This window comes from Sminthopsis crassicaudata, chromosome 1 (genome assembly GCF_048593235.1).
Source record: "Sminthopsis crassicaudata isolate SCR6 chromosome 1, ASM4859323v1, whole genome shotgun sequence".
Taxonomy (NCBI): domain Eukaryota; kingdom Metazoa; phylum Chordata; class Mammalia; order Dasyuromorphia; family Dasyuridae; genus Sminthopsis; species Sminthopsis crassicaudata.
In genome coordinates, this window is record NC_133617.1 from 234,066,245 (window position 1) to 234,083,937 (window position 17,693).

The 17,693-nt window shown below is 35.6% G+C and overlaps 1 protein-coding gene across 4 annotated transcripts in view; it reads left to right on the forward strand.

Annotated features, from left to right (window-relative positions):
* Positions 1–16,869, forward strand: part of GATA6 (GATA binding protein 6) — a 42,579-nt gene extending 25,710 nt beyond the window's left edge. For all 4 annotated transcript variants that reach the window (XM_074276481.1, XM_074276470.1, XM_074276461.1 and 1 more), the window contains exon 7: positions 15,271–16,869. In XM_074276481.1, coding sequence (XP_074132582.1) covers positions 15,271–15,438 — 168 coding nt within the window. In that variant the 3' untranslated portion in view covers positions 15,439–16,869. The remainder of the gene's footprint in view (positions 1–15,270) is intronic.
* Positions 16,870–17,693: the final 824 nt, after the last annotated feature.

The following is a 17,693-nucleotide window of genomic DNA, read 5'->3' on the forward strand; positions in this document are numbered from 1 at the left end:
AAAACTCAGTGACAAAGGAAAATAAAAGCCCTGATCCTTATTGTCCTATACAGTGTTTGACAGAGTAGGCATTTAGGAAATGCTTGTTGGTTGACTTAAGTGCTTTATCATTGCTAGGAAGTTTGAGAAGAGATTAATCTCTGGAGGGGCTCTAGGGAAGTAAAGCTTCATCTTTTAGAGGAGGGAAGACTAAATCTATAGCAGGTGACAATACCCAGAAAGGGAAGTACAATATCTTGTCTTGAGCAAAAGGACACATAATTCATAGCTTTAAAAGTGTTAACAAAGTGGTTTTCTCAGAACCACTAGATGATCATATTTTATAAATATGGAAACTGAGGCTCTGCAGAAGTGAACTGACTTGTCCAAAATTACACTGGCAGTGATTGAAATTCCAGTCTTTTTCTTTAAGTACTTTTTTCATTGATTCAACTGATTACATTGTCTCTACCTGTAACATAGTTAGCCACCCTAGGAAACATTTAGAACAGACAGCCTGATATAAATACATTACTTGTTATCTCTCCTTTTCCTGATTTGCTTTTTTAGATATTTATTACAACACTCTTAAGGTAGTAAAATTGTATGCTGTTCATTGTTCCTTTTGTTTTTTACATAATTTAAAAATTTATTCCTTACCATCTCCTATGCATTTAACTAACCCTTATAACAGAGTATTAAAAAAAATTCAGCAAAACTTATCACATTAACTATGATTTATAGCATATAACTTTATTCCATGCCCATAGTCCTTTTGTAAAGAAGGGAGGAAGGTGTATTTCTTCACTTGATCATTATAGTTATGCAGGCTTTTATTTTGCTTTTTGATTCTACCTATTTACATTGGTATGGTTATTGTGTATTGTTGGTTCTAATTCACTTTCTATCAATTCACATGTCATTTCAACTTTCTTTGATATTTTTTCTTGATCTTGATATTTTGTCCTGATCATTTATTTTAAAGATTAAAAATTGGTAGGTTACTTTGGTGGACAAATTAAATTACTAAAATACTCTTCATATATATTAGCTTCTATGATATGTTTATATTATGCCTTAGTGCTTCTGCATGTGTTTTCAATTGAAATCTGTGAGATAGGGAATGATGCTGGAGCCAGCTGCTTAAGAGTCAATTGGTAAATTTTGACTGTGGGCAATTAGCCTTCAGAAATTGGCAGATTCTACAAATATAAAAATATTGATCTTTTAATTGATTATTTAGGTTTAATAAAGTGTGAAGAAAATTATAATAATGCAGATATAGACTTTTTTTTTTTCCCAGAGAAGTGGATATTTAGCATTTGCAGTACACTCTCAATTGATACAATTTGAACTGAGAGTGATTTAAGGTTTACAAAGAGTCAACACTTCCTGATAAATAATCCAGTGAGACTAAAGTGTGGGTCATTTCTTATTCCTTGACAGATGAAAAAATAGGTCAGAGAGGCTATATGACTACCTCTAGTGTCATGTGCCTAGTAATAGATGGAATTAGGACTTAAACCTGAGTCTTATGACTTCAAAAGCTAATGTTTCCCCTCACCCCCAGGTGTACCATGTTCCAGAAATAATAAGGCCTCTTTAAAATACTTCTGTTATTAATGAAACTTCTCTGATAGTTCTATTAAAGTTACGAAGTTCAACATGTAGTTTTGAAATTATTGCCATAAAAAGTAACACAATATAATTAGGGTAGCATGTGGCTCTTTTGGTAACTGACTCTTATTTCAGGGCACACTACTACCTTGCTAAAGAAACCTGAGCCAGCTTTGCATCAGATCTCTTATCCATCCAGTTGTGAAGCCAGACCCAAGTCAGGCTCCGAAGCTCCCTTTGTAGATGATAGGAACTTAATCTAGTTCTTAATTCTCTGAAAAGCACATTTTCTTCCTTTTTCCCCCTCAAGATCACTTTAAAAAAATTTTTTTAAAAGGATTTTTGACATTTTAAAAATATCAACTACATTCCCAATATATCCTTCCCCATCCTAGAGAGCTATTCTTTTTTTTTTTCAAAGAACTAAAATTATAGGAAAACAAAAGTAGTTGAGCAGAACTAACCATGATATAGCAGATGGATCCAAATATTTTTACTGTTTTTAGTTTTGAAAAATTCTGAATGTAAACATAACCCCCCAAACAGGAACATTTTTATGTGCAAAGTGGAATACAAGAATATTGTGTATGAAACTGGGCCTATTCAGCATTGGTTGCTCTTAAAAATAGAAATTAACTTGTTACTTTCAAAATTATCCAGCTTTTCTATACTTCCTTCAAAGCTTCCTTTTGATCTTCTCTTGTACTTTTTCAACTGTTTCAATGACTTTCTTTCTTTCTTTTCTTTTTTTTTTTTGTTTGTTTGTTTGTTTGTTTGTTTGAGTAAAGCTTACTAATTTTGTTCTAAGCTATTTGGTTTCCTTCTAATTATTTCATTTTTCATTTTCCATCCCATTTCTTCTTTTTTGCTGAGGCAATTGGGGTTGACTTCCCCAGGGTCACACAGCTGGGAAGTGTTAAGTGTCTGAGGCCAAATTTGAACTCAGGTCCTACTGACTTCAGGGCTAGTGCTTTATTCATTGTGCCACCTAACTGCCCCAATTCCATTTCTTCTTAGGTATTCTTTTAGTACTTGCAGAAAATTCATTTTTTTCCCCCTCTTTGAGTCTCTGATTGCAGGTTGTTATTTGGATAGATAATTCTTTATAGATGTTGATCTCATTTTTCTCTTTCCTATCAGTTCCTGGATTGAAATGTTTTGTCTGGAGAAGATTTTCTCTGTTATGATTTTGGGTGAGATGGTTGGCCCTGGTTGGTCTTAACATGGACCATCTGCATCCCTGTCCTGACTTAAAACTCCCTGAAGCTTTGAGGTTTTAGAGTTGTGTACATTCAAAGCCTTCTATGATTTCAGTATAAAATGCTGGGGAACTTAGAGTCTATGTCTCAGTCTGAATGCTGCTGAACCTGGACTGTTTGCTTCCAAAGTCCATGCTGTAGGTTTCCAAGCACCCTAGGGCTTTCTCAGAGGGAGTTCTCTGCTCTTGTTGTTTCTGGATCAAAAAATACTGCAAGCTATTAGTACCTCTGGTCTTTCTCTGGTTGTGCTAGTGCTAGCAGAACTCCCTTTTCCCATTATCTGTGTACTTTTTATGACATTTTGTGCATTTATGGGGTGGTTAAATTTTTATCATTAGATTTCTTGATCATTATTCTGTCTGGTGCTATTTTTAGGTTTTTGCTAGAGAAGGTATGTGGAAGCTGGGCTGTCTGCCTCTGTTAGGGCAGCCATCTTGACTAGAAGTCCCAAGTCCAAAATTATATGTAGTGTTCCATATTCAGAGTCTCCAACTCTGCAAAGATAACAGGGGGAATGGGTAGTGTACAGTAGGCCAACAATTCAAAATGCCTACTTTGCAGACTTTGAAAATTGATTAGCATAGAAGCTAACATACAATTGATTATAAACTAGTATAAATATTTAAAATAAATTGCTTTTACTAATTCATAAAGAAAGGTGGATTCTTAGGGAAGCTTTAGTACCTTTGCTAGTTACCTTGTAGCTCCTGGTTTTGATGTTGTCTTACACAAACATTTGAAGAAGATAAAGAAAGCTAGGTAAAAGGTATTTAATGTAAACTGTAGTTTAACTTACATTACCTTGAACATTTAGTTGGGGGATAGTAGAAAAAAAAATCAAGATTCTAATTATTCTGTTGGGATAGTAGCCCTCCCACACCAACGTGTGTGTGTGTGTGTGTGTGTGTGTGTGTGTGTGTGTGTGTGTGTGTGTGTGTGTGCAACTAAATGATACAGGGAATAGACCATTGTGTTGGAATCAGGAAGATTCATCTTAAAGTTGGATGGATTACTAATTGGTTGGATAGGCAAAACCAAAGAGTAGTTGTTAGTGGTTCAGTGTCAGTGTAACAGAAGGTCTTGAGTGGAGTTCCCTAGAGGATTTGTGCTGTTGAATTTTATCATTGATGTGAATAAAGGCATGGACTGAATGCTCATTAGACTTGTGTCAGGTAGATTTCGGAAAAACCTTCCTTCTAGATAGAGATGTCCCATGACATGTCCCACTGACATGGCTAGCCTCAAAAGGTGATCCCTTTCCCTGGAAATTTTAGAGCAGAGGCTAGATAATTACTTATCTCATGTTGTTGTTGGGGCTCCCATTGAATATGAGTTGGGTTAGATGGTCCCTCAAGATTCTGTAATTCTAAAGTGTTAATTGCTTTCATTTGGGAAGAAACCACTTCTCTTTTGAATCCATGTGGTTTAAGGAACTTGATTAGGAAGAAAGGGGCTGACTAAAGGGTCAGAATTTTAGTAAAGAGATTGTTGTCACTTTATACAAGTTGTTGGATCTTCTGAGTAAAGTCTTTCTGAAGACTTGAAAAGCAAACTCTTTTTGACTTTAGCCATTTCAATTTGACCTTTGGGAAATCATCTCCATCAAAACCTAGTTTCTTATATACTGTAAAAGAGGTAGGAGGAATATGTCCCAAGTGATGCTTGCTCATGTGGCATGATAGAGCACAGACTCATAGATTGTTAGATCCAGTCCATTCATTTTACAGATGAGGAAACTGAGTCCTTTAGTGATGAAGCTGTACAAAGTTCCAGAGCTAGCTAGTAAGCACCAGAGACAGAATTTGAACACAGATTAATGTGATTTCTGAAGTTCTTGCCTCTTTCATGCAATCTTAAGTTTGAAAAGAGACTTTAGAAATTGAGTAGTCCATTGGTTTCCTTGTGTAAGTGAGGAAACAGAGGAAGGCCCAGAGGAGAGATGATTTGCTCAAAATAACACAGCTAATAAATGGAAAATAAAATTCAAACCCATACCTTCTGACTTCAATCACTTGCTCTTCCCTAAGACATCAGGATCTTTCTGCCATCTAGCCCTCCCTCTTCATTTTATAGATGAGGAAATTAAGGTCCTTAGAGAAGAAGTGATTTCTTATGCAGCAAGTTTGTTGTACACCAAGTACTGGAGAGTCCAGTTCTCATAAAGTTTATGGCTTGTCTCACTAGCCAGCATTATTAACTCAAATTTGAGGGAATAACTCGGAACATCAGAACACATGATGACCAGGGACCACTCTCCCACTTTTATCCTTTGTTATCTGAAAACATTTTAAATAAAGGATGAGCTTGACTTTATAGTAATTAATGACTATGAAAGGCAAATAGTACAGTAGATAGCACACTGGGATAGCAGTTAGGAAGAACTCATTTTCTTTAGTTCATGTCTGCCTCAGACTTGCTGGTTTGATCCTGTGTTTACCTCAGTTTCCTCATCTGCAATATAAGTTGGAGAAGGAAATGGGAAACCACTCCAGCAGCTCTGCAAAGAAAATCTCATATAGAGTCATGAAGAATTGAACATGATTGAAATGACTCAATAACAAGTAACTAGCTTTTCTTATAGTATATTGAAGAACATAATTCCTTATTATCATTCCTTTTGAGGTAGTCTATTATGAAACAGCAGTATTTATGTATGGGAAAACCAAGATCCCAAAGTTGTTCCTAAATTCATACATGCAAGTCAGTTACTATCCATTTTCATATAAATATGGTATCCATTTGCAGAACTATAGCATGATAAAGACAGTGGGACTAGGAAGTGATAAAAATTATTGCGGTAATTGGTGTAGCTAATGTGATTATTATAAAGTTCTATAAAATATCAAATGTAAAATCATGTGTTGTGGAAATCGTATTAAGGGTTTGCTTTAAATCCACACACAGTTGAATGCCAAACCTGTTAGGCAGTACATAAAATCAATTGTATTGTGGTTAGAAATCATAGCTCCTTTGAAAAGCAATGAATTAATTTGTAGCTTTGGTAGTGTTATTTGTTGGTTTTAGAAGCCATTTACTTATCAATGCATGATAAAATATTTGAACAATGTCTTTGAGGAAAGGAATTGCTTCTTTTGTCTCTGTCTCCCTTATGACTTGTTATGAATTGAATTTAAAATTGCTTTTTATACAACCTGGCCTTCAAATTACTTCTGTAAAACTACTATGAAGAATATTTTAAAATGTTTTAGGAAAATATTTATTGAGCACAATTTACTTCTCTGTCTGTAGATAGACACAGAAACATAATGCTTTGTATACCTACTTTTTGAGGTGTTAAAAGTCCAAAGTCTCTTTTCATACATTTTAAGTTTTAAAAAAATCATTATCTCTACAAGTCTCAGAGTAGTAAAGTGGCTGGGCCTTATGATGATGACTCCATTTATAGACAAAGAAATGGAATGACTTCAGGAGGTCATAGACTGAAGCTGGGACAGAAACAGATGTCTCCTGACTCCTAAAACAGTGTGTAACCCTCCTAGGGAGTCGGTCATTCATCAGTGTTATTAATATCCTACTTACCACATGCTGTTATAAACCATGAACATAAATATTTTGCTGGTATTTTATCTCCTCAATCCCTATGTGCCAGGCTCTCTTTCACTCATTCCCCAGTGTGACTGATCACACTGACTGTGACCATATATGTTGTGGGTCACCTTGTCCAGGAATTGGTATTTGCATGTGAATCTATATGATTTCATCTTGATTTGTGTATGTGACAATTTCGTTGTGCTCTCCAGTTACATGAGGAGCTTATTTCAAGATCTTATTTTCAACCTTTTTCCTCTTGTTTGCTTTGGAAAATGTGGCATGCAATAACAATCATGGATATTAATAAGCAGTACCAATAAATTAATATTTAGTTTTCATTTAGTCCACCCAGTTTATCACAGAATCATGGGTGATTAGGCAGGTGACTCATTGTTGTGATGTGAGAGGCAGAACACTGGGTAAAGGAACGATAAGGCTTTACAGAAGTTGTTTGCTTTTTAACCTGGCTACATGCTTTAAAATATTTCATAAGACTCAGCCTTCCTTCTCTTCCCTAGCCCTTCATTGAGAACTTATAAAATTGTCACCAAAGATGAAAAAAATATGTTACAGGAAAACATGACAGAAGTTTTAGAAATCTGGCCTCGAATGCTGTGAAATGTTATTGCTAAATGAATCTTCGAAGAAAATGAATTCCTTTACTGGAACAAAAGTAATTTATTATTCCTTTCATGGATGTCTGCCAAAATCATTCCTAGCAATATGAAGCTCTAATGGGTCTGAAATCAAGCACAGTCTGTATTCACAATGTTGGTCTTCACAAGAATCACCTTCTAGGGAAAAAGAAATAAAGTAATGGCCAGGACCTTTAGCACAGATGCCTAGGAAGGGTCATCCTTCACCTCTTTATGAACAATTATATGGTCTAGAATTTAGATGAGGACGCAAAAAAATATTTTTACTAAGCAATGTCCTTAATAAATAGACAAGTTAAAAAAATGAATAAATATTGATTCTTATGAGTAAATAAAATTCCAAGTAAATGTCTGGAAGATGTTTAAACAATGAAAAGAATGCACTCTGCATTTGGTTGTTAATATGGGATAGATCTGCAGAATTGTAGGCCTGTATTCCCCGGTGCCACTTTTATTCTATTAAGGGCCAGGTATTTTCAACTCTAGGCTGTCTCTAATTACTAGATCATAAGGAAGCCTAAGTGTAGTTCAAAGTTTAAACTGAGACATAACTTAGATTAGGAGTGAATTAGTGAATCAGGCAACTGGGACTCCTGGTCCCAGCTCTCATTGACCATGTCATGTTACTGAGTCTTTCCTGTACTTCCATTTTCCCTGCCCATTAAAGGAGGAAAATAATTTCTACCATCTGGTTCCTTGGGATGTTGTACATAGTATACCTACAAAATCCTTTGAAGTCCTGGAAGAATAGTGCTATTTAAATAAATTATTGGAAGTTAATAATAATACTCTAGTTTACATAACATTTTTCATCCAGGGACCTAAAGGCACTTACAAATATCCCCATTTCCCTAATGGGGGAATTTAGAGACATAGAGTTATTGTGTTAACAAAGTGACCTCCTTTTACAGAGGATTTTATCCCTCTAACCAGGGATTTTCTTTCCTTTTTTTTTTTTTTTTTAACCATTGTATGTTGATTGGAGTGCATTACAAAAATTAGTTAATATCCAAATATAATTTTTTAGATGAATTCTCCTAATGTGTTTTATACAAAGAAAACTTGTCTATCTTGAAAAGAAGTAAGTTGTGACAGTAGGATTAGAAATCATCATGTTTTAAATCCTATTTATAACCTTGGTCTACTGAATCTGGTAAACTGGAAGAGTAGAATTAACCTTAATATAACTCAAAAGTTAAGCTGGTTCTTTAGCATGCTAATTGGCTTCATGTTATGACAATAAAAGAATCTTCCATTGGAGATTTTTTTAAAAATTTAATTAGTACTGAATATTTATGAATTATTTTATTTTCCATTTTCCTTAAGGCAGAGAGATAGTTGAGTATACATTTTTTCTTAGCACAAATCTTTTGGTCTATAAATAATATAATTGAATGATTCTGATGATATTACAGGAAAGAAGAGTATCACTGAATGTGAACATAACCCCAATTCACACATAAGTAGAACTTGTGAGATGGAGGTCTTGGGATTTTATTTCTTGGTCCACTGACTTGTATAGATTTTATAATAGCTAAGTAACACAGCTGGTAGAGTGTTGGGCCAGCAGTCAGGAAGACTCATCTTCCTGCGTTCAAATCTCACCTCAGACACTTACTAGCTGTGTGATCCTGGATGAGTCGTTTTTGTTTCAGTTCCTTTATTTGTAAAATGAACTGGAATAGGAAATGGTAATTTCCTCCAGTATCTTTGCCAAGAAAACCTCAAATGGGGTCTCTCATTAAGAATTGGACAGCATTGAAAAAAAAATTTAAAAGACATACTTATGTGGATGAATTATATGATTACAATCTCAAACAATCTACTTAGAGAAGCAGTTGTTTTATATAAACTTTAAGTGTGTTTCCACGTAAGTTACTGACACATATTAAATCCTCTCCACATTGTGATTATCATTTAATATAGTTGACATAGTTTAGTAGAGGATAGTGGATAGTGGATAGTCTATAGAGAATCGAGTGCAGTGAATTTTTTTCAGGGATGGGGGATTTTTTAAAATTGGCTTAGGATTTATAAATTTTCCTTTTTTTATGAATTTCTTAAGGGAAGGTTATATATAAAGCACTTAAAGAAGTCTAACCTAGAGTTTACAAAGGCAGATTAAATAGCCTCAATAGTGAGGACATGTTGCTTCCTCTCACAAATGAAAAAAGTTTTACCATAGATTTACTGAGATGTAATGGAGAGATCAAAGTCAATAGCAGCAGACAGATTTTGAACTGAATGAAGCTAAAGGGCTGGTGCATCTGACATCATCAAAGTCTGAACGTAGCTCCCTATACACATGAAGTTGATAAGTTGTTCTGCTTCTTTAAATCCAGACCATATTAAGAATAGATCCCAGTTTTAGTTTTCTTCCCTCCAAAATGGCATTCTTAATTGTTGTTCATAAAACAGAATCCACTTTACTTTCCCTGTTCATTTGATCTCACGGAAATATACTAAGATTTCTAAAAGGATTTTGTGTGACCCTGGGCAAGTCAATTCACCCTGTAGTCTCAGTTTCCTCATCTATACAATGAGTTGAATGAAGAAAGAAATGGGAAATTACTTTTTTTGCCAAGAAAATCCAAATGGGGCCACTAACGGTTAGACACTATTGAAATGACACAACAATGACAAAAATGTTTGTGCTTAAGAAAATCTGGATAATTTAAAGATTAGTCCAATGCCTTCTTCAGAGGAGTGTGTGTGTGTGTGTGTGTGTGTGTGTGTGTGTTTGGTATGTCTTCCTGTGGGAGAAACCCAGGATTTCCCTGAAGTCATCTTTCCTTTAAGAGAAGAGCTTTCCAGAACAGCTATCCTGTCTGTCTGTGTTCTACCTAACTTGCCTTGTTTTAGAAGCTAAACCCAGGCTGGGTCTGGTGCTGATAATGCAGTCTTTCAACAGGAAATGTCTCCATTTTTGGTGTTCTGTGGGAGGGTGGGGGCTGATAAGCCGTGAATGGAAACACAGAGCAGATTTCTGCCCCACCCTCATACCCTGCCTGCACTTTGATCAGGGAAATAATGAGTTCCCCTTTCTGGCTAAGTAACAAACAGGTTACAGGGTTGTGCTAACATAAGAGGGCATTGACCCACCCACAGAAAAGGAAGGCCTGGCTACTGGATTGAAGCTAGTTTGACATTCTGAAGACTTCCTGAAGTGTGTTAAAAACCTGAACAATTTACTGCTACTTCTGGTAGGGTAAGAAATAGGTAATGTCAAGTTAAAGTGTTTTGAAGGGCTATAGTGGATTTGGAGAAATTAATGAATTAAATGTAGTTCGAGAGCACGCATTTTGTGCTCCCTTGCTCCCCTGCAGGAAGCTTTTTGATACTGTTGAAAGGAAAGCTTTGTTCAGCAATAAGTATTTATTAAGAACTTGGTATATGTCAGGCTCTGTGCTCTTTGCCTTCCATCTTGTGAGGGAGAAAATATATACCTATATAAGTATATGTGGAATAGACACATCTTAAATATATACCATATCTTTTTGGAAGGAAAATCACAGCTAGACAAGTTCCTTTTGGAAAGAAGATCATAATAGCTAGGGGTTCAGGACAGGTTTCATGGAGAAAATACAGGGCATTGCAGTTTAGTCTTGAAGGGAAACAAGGGAGCCCAGGATATGAAAGTTTAAGTGAGGGAAAAGAGCACCCATGAAAGGCATTAGAAATAGCCAGAGCAAAGGCAACAATATTATATGAAAGTGAAAAGTCAGAATTTGTAAAAGAGAAAATTAAGTGATCTGACATTTTGCTAATTCCAGGCTCCCTATTTAAATGGATTTAAGGGTGAACTGATTCATGTATACATGCTTTACTCTGTGTGAGCACTGTGGAACAGAACATAGCTGTCTGCTTCAGGGGAATACCAGGATCAGCAGCCAGGTGGCACTGAGAACATTTTGGGAATACCCTTGTACATCCTTAGGGTCTTATATGAAATTGAAAAGGAATTGGTTTGTCTTTTTACCCTCCTGCTTTCCTTTCCATACACTTTTCCTATCTCTTGGGCTGTTTGTTGTTCTAAGTAATATCCTCCTATTCCTTGCTTTCCCCTCCCTAAAGAGCAATTAGAAAAACGGTCATCACATCATTTCACCTTGGATTTATTCCCATTTCTATTTTCTAAGCTCAGTGATAGTGGCAATTTGTCTTTACAGAGTGACAGAATTTGGACAGCTTTTAAAGCTCTTTCACTTGGCTTAAGAGTTCTCTCACAACCCTGTCCCTAGCCTACCTCTTTTGACTTCATCTCCTGTGATTTCCCTACACAAATTTTCCATTCTGATAAAGTTGATCTATTAATTGCTTCCCATTTCTACCCCAAGTTGGAGAGGCTGCTCATATTGTGCATCATTCTCTTTCCCCTCCCCTCCTTACTACTTCCCTCTCTTTTTTCCCTTCTTCTACTCTGCCTCTAGTTACTTAGAATACTTTCTATCTTTCTTTTATCTTTTTGCTCCACCTGTCTTTCTATGCTGTGCCTAGCTCAAGTTCCACTTGCTCCATGAAAATCTTTCCCATTCAGCCCAGCTCTTGTTTTTCAGATCATTGCTTATTTCTATTACATTTTGGCACTCATCCTGTAAAAATTAATATATTTATTTATTTGATGATATGTGACTCTCCTCAGATAATGTGATTCTCCTCTGAATCCTAAGAAATTTGAAGGCATGGACTATGCCTAAAACTTTTTTTTTTCTCTGTTTCATTGATGTTCTAGCCTAGTGTCTCTTGCCTGAGGTATGCACACAATATTAGATTAGTCAGAAGATAGGTAACTGGCCATAAATGAGATCTTTGAAAAGAAAATCCCCTCTAGGTATATAATGATAAAGAACACAGATTAGAGTTAGTTGTAGACTTTATAAAATCAGATTAAGGAAAAAAAAAAAAAATATATATATATATATATATATATATATATATATATATATATATATATATATATATATATATATATATATATATATATATATAGAGTCTATGTTGGAACTAATATAGGTATGATTGAAATTTCCCCCCCCCCCCCTGAGGCTGGGGTTAAGTGACTTGCCCAGGGTCACACAGCTAGGAAGTGTTAAGTGTCTGAGATCTGATTTGAACTCAGGTCCTCCTGAATTCAGGACCTGGTGCTCTATCCACTGCACCACCTAGCTGCCCCCAAGTAGGATTGATTTTTGATGAAGGTAATTAGGACAATTCCTTTGCTAAATGTACTACTTCCTAGAGGTAAAGAGGAATATTAATGGTTTTTGGGTTTTTTGGTGAGCCTGAAAATTCTCAATCTTAGGGGAAAAAATCATATAAAATGAATCATTTGTACCTTTACTAACCAGTGCATTCATAAAAAGGTTTCCATATGTTTAATTTTTATAATTAGAATTTGAATGATTTGAACTACTCTCAAGCTTTTTAGTTCAATGAATACTATTGGTGGATACATTTCAAAGAAATCATTCAACTAAAGTTATCAAGTTTTAAGTCCTATCATCTTTTAAATCTACTTCTTGAAGTTTGAGAGGATAACTAGATAGCTCAATAGGCAGAGTGCTAGATTTCGAGTCAGGAAGATTCATCTTCATGAGTTCAAATCTGGCCTTAGATACTTCCTAGCTGAATGATCCTGAGCTAGTCATTTAACCCTGCTTCAGCTGGAGAAGGAAATGGCCACTTCAGTATCACTGCAGTATCTTAGTCAAGAAAACCCCAAATGAAAAAGTCAGACATGAAAAGTCAGACAACACTGAAAGGGCTGAACAACAAAATGAGGAGCTAAATGTTAATATTGACTAATCAAAAGACATGCAGTCCTGAACTTGTTCTTGATGCAGGCTGTGTCAGATTGTTGCACTCTAACCTGTGCTACTCTTGCATAGTGATGCTCTTGAGAAACATTAAAAAAAAGCAAAAAGTCCCAAACCAACTATCCTGATTCTCCCAAGGGGGATGAAGGCTACTTTCTGTAAACCTTTGAGAATGATACTTCTCTTGATAGAAGAGTAAGATTTAGAAGAGCCCTTTTGATTTTTTTTTTTTTTTACCTAGCCCATCCCCTTCATTTTATCTTGAAATTTTTCAAAACTCAATTTTTTTAATTAGTGAAAATCCATCTTCTTCCCTTCCTCTATTTCCCTCCCCCCCAAAAAGAAGGAAAGTAGAACTATTGTGACAACTACATATAATCAAGCAAAACAAATTGTCACATTGGCCCTGACTTCCTTCTAAAATATATGTCTCAATCTGCACTTTGATTCTGTCCTCTCTCTTTTGGGCAGCAGGTTGCATGTTTCATCAGAACTGTTCAGCTTATCTTTACTTAATGCCACAAATAGAAGGGTATTGTCCCAGCTGGTAAAACAAAGAATGTGAGAGACTATTTTCTAAGTCCTTGGTAGAAATCTTATCTCTTCAGCACCTGTCTTACCCCACTTCATAGTTCTTGTTTTTTCTTTCAGATTAAAAGAAATCAAAATTTTCAACAATAACAATTACATTTTGCTCTCTCTCACTCTTTTTCTTGGCTAAGCAATTGGGTTTAAGTGACTTGCCCAAGGTCACACAGCAGTGTTAAATATCTAAGGTCACATTTGAACTCCGGTCCTCCTGCCTTCAGGGCTGATGCTCTATCCATTATACTATCTAGCTACCCCTTGCATTATGTAATTAACAAAATTTCTTATTCAATAGCTTTCTAAAATTTGTGATACAAGAAAACTTAGAAAAATAATAATATGTAATACTATGTGGGAAAAAAATCAGTCAGATGACAGCAATTCATTTGGCTGCATTTTCAAATTATCTTACATGTAAAATCATTGATTTCATCACTGTTAATATTTTTACATGATTATTTTTAAAGTTTCTATAATGATATAGTCATATGGGAAAAAGAGTTTTGGAAAATAAAGTATTCTAGGAATAGAAGGTGCTAAATTAGCTTGAAGAAGCTGACACACCTTCAAGATGTGAACCATTAACTCCTTTTCTCTTTGGTTATAGTCAATATTTGCAAAATTCTTTTAGTTCCTAGGGGATAAAGCAGCTAGATAAATAAATAAGAGAAGAGTGCAGATCTCAAGTTGGAAGGGACCTCCAAAGCAATCTAGTCCAACACCCTCAATTTGCAGATGAAGAAATAGACCTAGGGAAGTTAAGTAAGGGAGTTCAAGGTCACATAAGAGGAACACTTCAGAAGTAATATTTGAACCCTGGTCCCTCAAAGTTGGGCCCTAAATACATTTTGTGTTTTGCAATAGAAACTTTACCTTCTTTTAATCCCAAAATGTACACAGTGAATTTTATTAATTGCACATGATTCATTCCAATTTCTTATAGGAGACAACTGTTTGACTTTTCCCTTTTGTGCAGAAAATAAATATTAGCTGAAAAAAATGATGGTGGTGCTAGAATAGAAATAGGATGAGAAAATTTCTTTTTATAGAAATGGGTATCAATTTTGCCAATTTTCTAGGATAAATTTTAGGTACAAGAGATGGAGATTAAGTTTTAGATGGCTGTGGATTAATTTTCTTATGCTTAGAAATCTCATTTGTCAGGAAATATTGAAAGGGGTGTTTTTCTATTCAGTCTTTGATGGAAATATCAGTCCTTATGGGTTATGTAGATCCATTGTGGTTGTGTGGTGTGTGTGTGTGTGTGTGTGTGTGTGTGTGTGTGTGTGTGTGTGTGTGTGTGTGTGTAAGTAACCCTTTTGTTGTTTATATCACGTTTGGAATGGCTAGTTTGGGAATATAATCCTTAATGCTTTTGTACCAGTGTCATATGGTTGGACCAGGAAATCCTTCTTGGGTTGGTATTTTTTACAAAAGGACTGATTCCACATTCCTTCTTGTACTCTCGCCTCATGCAGCCATTTATCTTCCTGGGAGGTTACTGCCATGAGTAATAGGATAATGTTTCTAAAAGCTTAAATTGCCAGCATTGGGTTAATCTTGTGCTGGTAGCGTGGGCTGCCTATTTCAAGTATATAAATATAAATATAAATATAAATATAAATATATATATATATAGCCTCCTTTTCCTATCCTCTTTTCTAATTCAAATTAAGTCTCTTCTTTCAATCCTCCAGATAGTTATGACCTGTGCAGCTAATAAAATTGTGCTAAATAAATAACAATTTCATCAGTCTCATATTTTCTTCTGTTTTGCTCTCTCTTCTCCCTCCTTCTCACTAGGCGGGATCCTCAGTGATGTCTGGTCCAGGAGAGAACACTAGCCCTGAAAGCACCGCTCTCAAGTATTCAGGTCAAGATGGGCTGTACTCAGGAGTCAGCCTGACCTCCACGGCTGAAGTTACAGCGTCTGTGAGACAGGATTCATGGTGTGCTTTAGCACTTGCTTGATTCAGTGGAAAAAGGAAGTTGGGAGACCTCCCTGGATGGGGGTTGGGAGGGAGGGCGACACGACCTTTAGACGCCCACAGTTTCTTTAATATTTTTTTCAAGCAGTCTGTGCAGCCGTGAAGATGCTAGCAGAACTTTGCTCTGATGTGTCATTTTGTAGTGCCTTTATTGAGATAGAGGTGTTTTTCCAAAGAGGCTTTCTGCCTTAACTACCATCCAACTCCTCATCTATGCAAGAGAAATGAGAGACGATGGATTTCTTCCAGGGTAAAGATAATACAACCAAAGAGAATATCGTCCTTCCTCCTCTATTATTAGACCTGCTTCATGCATCTTCAACATAGCCGACCAGACGACCAGCCAGTCAGTGCAACCTGCCTGCCCGCCTCTGGATGCAGGATGCATGCTGATGGGACTTCCTCATCCTTGCTTCCACTCGCCGGATAAAGTGACTTATGTGGGGCTTTCGTTCTAAAGGATGCCAGGAGAGATTTAAGAAAACAAAAAGCTTTCTGAGCATTTATTGCCCCCAAATAACACGCGGTTTTTATGTCCTTTAAACCAACAAACAACTTCATGACCACAGACTTTCTCCCTTGCTTTTCATATCAGAGTTCCTGTCTACACTCATGGAGGAAAGCAAAAAGAGACTGTTTGGCACATGTCTCTCACGGTCAAGCTGGTTCCTGATGTCTTTCATAAAAAATGTTCCTCAGTTTTAAGACTGCATTATAACTTCTTAACATACACTATGACTGAGGTTTTTGAAAGTTCATCTTCTATATGACTGATCTGAAGTTGGTCAGAATTTGTAAACAGGGTAGCAAACAAGATATTTTTCTTCCATGTATACAATAATTTTTTAAGAAGTGCAATTTGCGTTGCAGCAATCAGTGTTAAATCATTTGCATAAGATTTAACAACATTTTTTTATAATGAATGTAAACATTTTAACTTAATGGTACTTTAAATAATTTAAAAAAAGTTAACTAGACATCTTTGTGCATTTTTTCTTTGTTTTCTTTCTTTTTCTTTTTTTTTAAACCAAGCACATCCCATCTTTTTGTATTTCCTATCTGTTAGACAAAACATATTTCAAGAACAAATCTTCTCTCAGGAAAATTGCCTTTCTCCATTTGTTAATAAGTTTTATACAAAAATGCAAATATAGTCCCATTATTTTATTGTGGAATATGTGCTATAAAATGAGAAAGATTGCAATGAAACTTTACTACCTAACTGATACATTTGTAAATACTCCATGAAATGTTTAGGCATCTTTAAGAGATAGGATGCGGTCTGTATAGTGTGACTAACCTAGAGGTAGGTTAGTTTACAGTTTTTTAAAAAATGGGATGTCATTTGGAAGCTTATTCTTTCACCAGAGCTTTAAAAATAAAAGGGTATTGTTTGTTTGTTTGCTTTTCTGTACAATGTGTTCCTTCCTGGTTTTCCTTTGAGACCTACAAACAGAGTTTAACGCCCAGCACACGCTCCTCTGATATTTAGATTTGAAAACTTGTGATTCTCTTTGTGCTTGTGGTACTTCATGCTTCTGGGGATTTGTCTTGACATTGAATTTATTAGGTAGTTGTCATTTGTGCTCAGAAACTGGGACCACTTTAATATCAGAGGTACCCAGTATTTTACTTAATTGCCAGAAATGCTTGTCATTCAAATGAGGACCAATTCAAAGCATTTCACAAACCTGAATTTTCTTAACTAAATGAATGAAATAAGCTCCATGGACAATCCAAAGGTGAATTTCCTTCTTTTTTTTCCCCCATATCACCTGGGATCTAGGAAAATGTGTCCATACCCAGGTTGCTATCTAGGAGGTATTTTGAAACTGAGTCTTTTTGTTTTTGTTTTTGATTTTTGTGTTTTTTTTTTTTCCTTGATTATTTGGAGATAGAAGTGAGCAAGGAGTTAACCTCAAAAGCTGAAGTTGAGTCAGTTAATTCTAGTATCTGTCTAGGTCTTGGGTTTGATCTTTATGTATCCCTACTCCATATGTTCTATCAGGGAGATGCAACTGCAATCTTCTCCAATATGATTTTTATAGGAAAAAGGGTTTTTAGAGTTTTTTCGCAATGAGGATTCTTAAACTTAAGTTTGATAACTATATTTCAGTATAATTGGGTCCCTTTGAAATTTTATGATACTTTATAATATGCATTTAAAAATGCATTATTCTGATGAAGGGTGTCTATTGACTTCTCTAGACATTGACATACAGATACACACACACACAC